This window comes from Austrofundulus limnaeus, unplaced genomic scaffold (genome assembly GCF_001266775.1).
Source record: "Austrofundulus limnaeus strain Quisiro unplaced genomic scaffold, Austrofundulus_limnaeus-1.0 Scaffold921, whole genome shotgun sequence".
Taxonomy (NCBI): domain Eukaryota; kingdom Metazoa; phylum Chordata; class Actinopteri; order Cyprinodontiformes; family Rivulidae; genus Austrofundulus; species Austrofundulus limnaeus.
The window spans coordinates 72,274-78,147 of NW_013953323.1; the positions used below are offsets into that span (position 1 = coordinate 72,274).

Genomic DNA, 5,874 nt, shown 5'->3' on the forward strand with positions numbered 1-5,874 from the left:
CACATGTACTGTAGCTCTCATTCACACTAGTATTATTACCACACACATACACACATGTATTATCTCTCATTCACACTAGTATTATTACCACACATACAGACATGTATTATCTCTCATTCACACTAGTATTATTACCACACACATACACACATGTATTATCTCTCATTCACTCTGGTATTTTTACCACACACATACACACATGTATTATCTCTCATTCACACTAGTATTATTACCACACATACAGACATGTATTATCTCTCATTCACACTAGTATTATTACCACACACATACACACATGTATTATCTCTCATTCACTCTGGTATTTTTACCACACACATACACACGTGTATTATCTCTCATTCACACTAGTATTATTACCACACATACAGACATGTATTATCTCTCATTCACAATAGTATTATTACCACACACATACACACGTGTATTATCTCTCATTCAAGCTGTGTCAGGTGGTTTAATGTTGGGTGTGCATGCTTTTAATAGTATTTGTGTGTGATATCTTAATAGTATGTATGTGCAACTGTTGTGTTTTGTGTGTGTGTGTGTGTGATATCTTAATAGTATGTGTGTGCAACTGCTGTGTTGTGCATGTGTGTCCATGTATTTAATAGTGTGCATGTGTGACATTTTAACAGTATGTGTGTGCAACTATTGTATTGTGTGCATTCTTTTATTTGTATACATGTGTGATATTTTAATACTATGTATGAGCAAAYATAGTCTTGTGAGTGTGTGTGACAGAGTCTATAGTAGTGTGTGAGAGAGAAAAGATAGTTTAAGTCCTACCAGGCGCCCGATAGTTTCTGCTGCATTACTTCTTGGGAGTCAAATAATATTAACATTAAAATACTTTTTTCTGTAGCCTAAGATTATAGCAAAGGTGTCTCCCTTTAAATTTTTTTACTTCTCCAGAAATTGATTGTTCTCTATGTTAGCGTGAAAGTTTCATATTTGTTGTTTGTCATGACTATCTGCAGATTTCAAGAGAATACAGAATTATAACAATATAAACAAGGTTGTCTCGATTTGGATGTTCTGTTTTTTTTATACTGTATATAATTAGAACCAGACTGTGCTGTAACTGTATGATGATTATAATGCATTTAATGATCAAATACAAAAATAAATACTTATTTTTACATTTCAATACACAGGGATAATCGAAGCACATATAGCAGAAAAGAAAGGCCTTCAGTACTCAGACACTGGCACACGGTTTCAACCCTTCTGCAGCCGTAAAAACATAACCATCTCTTGAAATATTTATGGCTCTCACTGGAGTTAATTTGAACACAAACATGCACAGACATTTTTTTTCTTTTCCACACTCATGCTCCAGGCTGAGTGAAAGGATGCAAGTGTGTGTTTGTGTGTGTGTGTGCAGTTAGTTGTGTGGGGACAGCTGAGTGAGTCAGACGAGACGACAAAGGGGAGGAGTCAAAGCATGAGGCAGCTTTCATGACCACACGTGTCTGTTAGTGACACTATGTGGGAATCACACAAACACACATGCGCACAAACAGGCAGACTTGGTGAAATTCCCTGTGGATGTCATATACTGAGGCGTCCTGAGCTGCCCTCCACTGTCTCTTGCCCCATCTGCCTTCTGTGCTCCTAATCCAGCTCAATCCACTCCACTAATCCACACACAGACTCAGCATGGAGATAAACTCACGAGAAAACACAAGTACACACAGGCAGCCGACAGTTTAAAAGACGTTTATGAGACTAAATATAACAAAAAAATTAAATGTTCAATTAATTTTTAGTACCATGCCCATGATTGTGTATAACAAGTGGAAAAATGGCAAATGTGTTTTATTTTAGTAGGTTTTGGGTTTTATCAAATGTCTTCAACCCTGTTCCTTGTGACACACTGTCCTTCACATTTTACCTGTTTCCCTGCTTGAAAACACCTGAAATCACTGTCCTAGTCAMATGACAGATTTAAACAACTCTAGTGGGAAATATATTCTCTCTCTAAGAATCTCTTCCAGTTTGTTTACAAAAGTACACACTTCAAGCTATACATCAGTTTTTAAATTATGCTGACAGACCAGGTAAAACCAGAGTTATGATAAATAATTTACAGCACTCTTTTTAAATGATCGTCATATTTGAAGCATTGCAGCAGGAAGCAGTGAAAGTCAGGCAGATTCATGAAAAAAATGAAAAAAAAACCCCACCATGGTCCACCCTCTGGTTTCACCCCCACGCCGCCGAACAAACAAACAAACAAACAAACAAAAAAACAAACAAACCCAAAACTCCTTTCTGACTGAGACCTGAACTTGTTTGGCAAGTGCCAAAATATCTAGAGAAAGAAGAAATTAAAAAGACACAAAAGTTGAAAGAAGCTTGACGGCGATAGAGACACAGCATGATTAGGACTGAGTTATGAGATTTGAGAGATTTATGATATTTAACGTGTTTGGATTTCGTTGTTAGAGTGTAGTTTAGTGTGCTTAGTCTTTAGTTGTGTCAGTTTTAGTGTCTAAGTCAAAACACAGTGACATTTGAACGAGGAGCTCCAGCTGATTTAAGTGGAACTGAGGCCCGAGCTGTGGACAGAYSGACYGAGCCSCAGTCAGAACCTTYGCAGAGAGCAGAAAGAAGCTCAAAGGCAGTGATGGAGGGGGAAAAAACAGTCTGAGGCAGAGTGAGGACTTTGACGAGGAAGTAAGCRATCTATTATTTGAACAAGAGGAAGAAAAAGAAGAGAAGTGCCTCATTAATCGTTTTCTGTCTACCAGGAGCAGGTCGTCTGCACAAACTGAGTAATAAAGAGGAGAATAGTGCGAGAGACCACCAAGACACCTGAGACCACTCTGAAGGAGATACAAGTTCCAGCAGGTCAAATGGGACAGACTGAGCTACAACACAGAGTGAAAAAGAAAAAGTTATTGTTGAAGAAAATTCATTTTAAATCTCAAMTAGAGCTTCTAAACTATCTAAACAAGCTGTAGTTGAGATTTCTGATGATTTCTCTTAACARTAAATTTGTTTTTGTCACAATTCCAAGAAAAGAACAGGTGACGAGACTTTAGCTAAAGATTCTTTTAAAATATCTCAAGCTTGTTTAAAATGGTTCAGTTTCCTCTCAGTTAAAAAACGTTTWCAGCACACGATCAAAGTTTAATATGTCAGGAATAAGATAAAGTGRCACAGATGTAAGAAAAACAATCTAAAAAACCAGCGTGGTGAGTTACACCCAAAGACAGTAAATGTAATTAAACCTCGGATCGGAACCCGGAAGTTGAAGCAGAAACAGGTCTAGCTTACCTGTCAGCTGGTTTCAGTAGAAGTTTGAAGTCCCACCCCCTTTTCACATCAAACCGTACTTGGACTGATCAAGTCTATAGCTAAAACATCTCGAGTCTGTTGCATTCCATGCTTTGAATAATGAGGTTAATATTGTGGAAGGTTTACTTTAACACACACACAAACATACACACAAAACCTAAATACTTTCATRGGATATGTTGACTGTGTGTTTTTCAAATTTTTATAATTAAACCACTCTTTTTGTTAAATAACTTTGTTCTCATGATGCATTAAAAAAAAATGTAATTTGTTCTGTCTTCAACCTTAATACTTACTGTTAAAACAAAGCCCAAATTATAAAAACTGCACATCGTGCTAAACAAATAATCTCACAAATCTCACAATAAACCTGTATATTATCCACAACAAAATAAACATATAAAATTTTTGTGGGAAAAAAATGTAATTTTAAGTTTGATGGCAGTGACACAACTCAAAGAAATTAGGAGAAAGGCAAAAAATGCTGTAAAAGTAAGTTTTACAAACAGGAAACAGCAGGAGCAGCATTTTGCAGCTAATTAGGTCAGCAGCAAGTCAGTATAAATTTAGAGCCTCTTTTTAAATTTTAAATTCAAAKTTATCTGATGTTTTTGTTATTGCTTTTTCTTAAAACATTTGACATGGTAACTATGTTTCAATGTGACTAAATCATAGGTTCAGCTAAACTGAATAAAGTCCGTTTATTTGTTTAGCACCAATTTATAACAAGTCAATGCATTGACTTTAATTATTACTTAAACTTTTACACAAAATTGTAACAATTTCAGAATTTCAGTAATTTCAGTGAAGTTTGTATATTAGCCCCAGAATGGCCTAAAAACATTATAAAACTGTGAGACATGCGGTTTTATTGAGACATTCATATCATCAAAACCTGATTCCACTCAGCCTGACTTCAGCTCTCAGGAGAATCAAGACCTGGATCCTTGWGCATTACAATGATCCAAAGAATACGTCTAAAACACTCGACACAGTTTGGAGTGATGCGTAGGGATGCAATGTGATTAAATCTTCTGCAGCTTTTCATAAAACAAGCATCTTCCACCATGAAACATTCCTTTCTTCTATTATGTATTTGCCTTGATCAGTCTCTAACTTTTCCTTCCTATTTTGGTTAAAGATGGAAACACAAGAATCATCAGGGCAGTCATCTTGTTCATCACAATCACAGAAACCAGACGTCTCACCCTTTCTCATCGCCCTCTGATGAGGCGCTGTCCTGCTTGTTGAACATTGGCTCCGTGCAGTCCCACCTCCGCCCAGCAGCCAATCACAGGACAAGGAGGCGTACCTCAAACGGGACAGCCTGCTCAGCATTAGCTGGCAGCTGCTTCAGCAGTCAATCAYGGGAGGCCAGTGTGTGAGGACAGTCTGAGAGGAGGTCAGTGTGCAGCCGAGAAATCTGCAAACAAACCAGAGACAAACAACACATGAGAACAACAAGCCACCAGCTGGGTTTTTTTTTATAGCGTTTCCTTTTACATGAGTTAATTGTTCCAATTCACACAACATCAGTGAAGCTGAACAAWGTGTTCAGGACCTTCTGCATTTAAAAATGAAATATGAAAATGAATCTACGAAAGAGCTTTTAAAAACCTTTACAGAGATCCTGACTTTAGTTTGGAATATAAAGGTCTTCTGGAAAACATTGAAGCCAAAAAAGAACAAGGCTTTTCTAACAGAAGATTTTCACCTTAAATGTATGTTTCTATGTTTTTAAGTTCATTTGTGTTGCACTGTAAGAACAAATTACAGAATCTAAAACAAAAACTGATAATTGGTGAACTGATGGATTCTGATTGGGGCTATTCTTCCACAAACAGTCTGGTCTCCCAAGTTAAAATAGCTGGGAACTCCTCTCCACACTGTTTACTATTTTTTGGTTAGTGGAGTTCAGCAAGTCATTTTTATTAAATTGCCCAATCATTTCTGCAACAGCATGCAAATACACTCACTGAAGAATAATAAAGTTAAATACCCAGAAGAATGGTGTGATTTGATTGTAATTTGGTACCCATGCAAACCAATAAATGATGCAATTATCTGAGAACTGAAACATCTAACTGGTACCAGATGATCTAAGCCAGTGGTTCCCAAAGTTGGGGTCGGGACCTCTTTGTGGGTCACGATCCATCAAGTGAGGGTACCCAGATGTGAGGCATTCTGTGTTTTTTTCCTGTTCTCACCTGTTTTTTACCTGGTTCCTGATTCCCTGGCATTACCAATTGGCTGCAGCTGCAGCAGATCTGGTTCATCAGTGCTATGGGTTCTTCAGGTGGATCAGAGGATCAGTTCTTTGATGATGCATCACTTGCCTTTGGTAAAGTTATTGAGCCTCTCAGTGTGTTGTACTTCCCTGAGTTAAACTAACCTTCGTGAATATCTGTGTACAGAATGGATGCCTCCTAAGACTTACCTGGATGATCCTCTCCCTGATATCCTGGAGGAACCTGTGATGCTGCGTTCACACCAAACGCGTTTTGAGCGGCCAAAAAGCGCAAAACGTCTCTCACTGGACGCTCTATGTTC

General features: G+C 37.7%; 1 protein-coding gene across 1 annotated transcript in view; it reads right to left on the reverse strand.

Moving 5' to 3' along the window:
- Positions 1–4,714, reverse strand: part of LOC106533311 (thyroid hormone receptor alpha) — a gene marked incomplete in the record, with an annotated part of 43,827 nt that extends 39,113 nt beyond the window's left edge. The window contains 1 exon segment of the mRNA XM_014029577.1: positions 4,533–4,714. Within this exon segment, the coding sequence (XP_013885031.1) occupies positions 4,533–4,579 (47 nt within the window).
- Between the last annotated feature and the right edge of the window lie 1,160 nt (positions 4,715–5,874).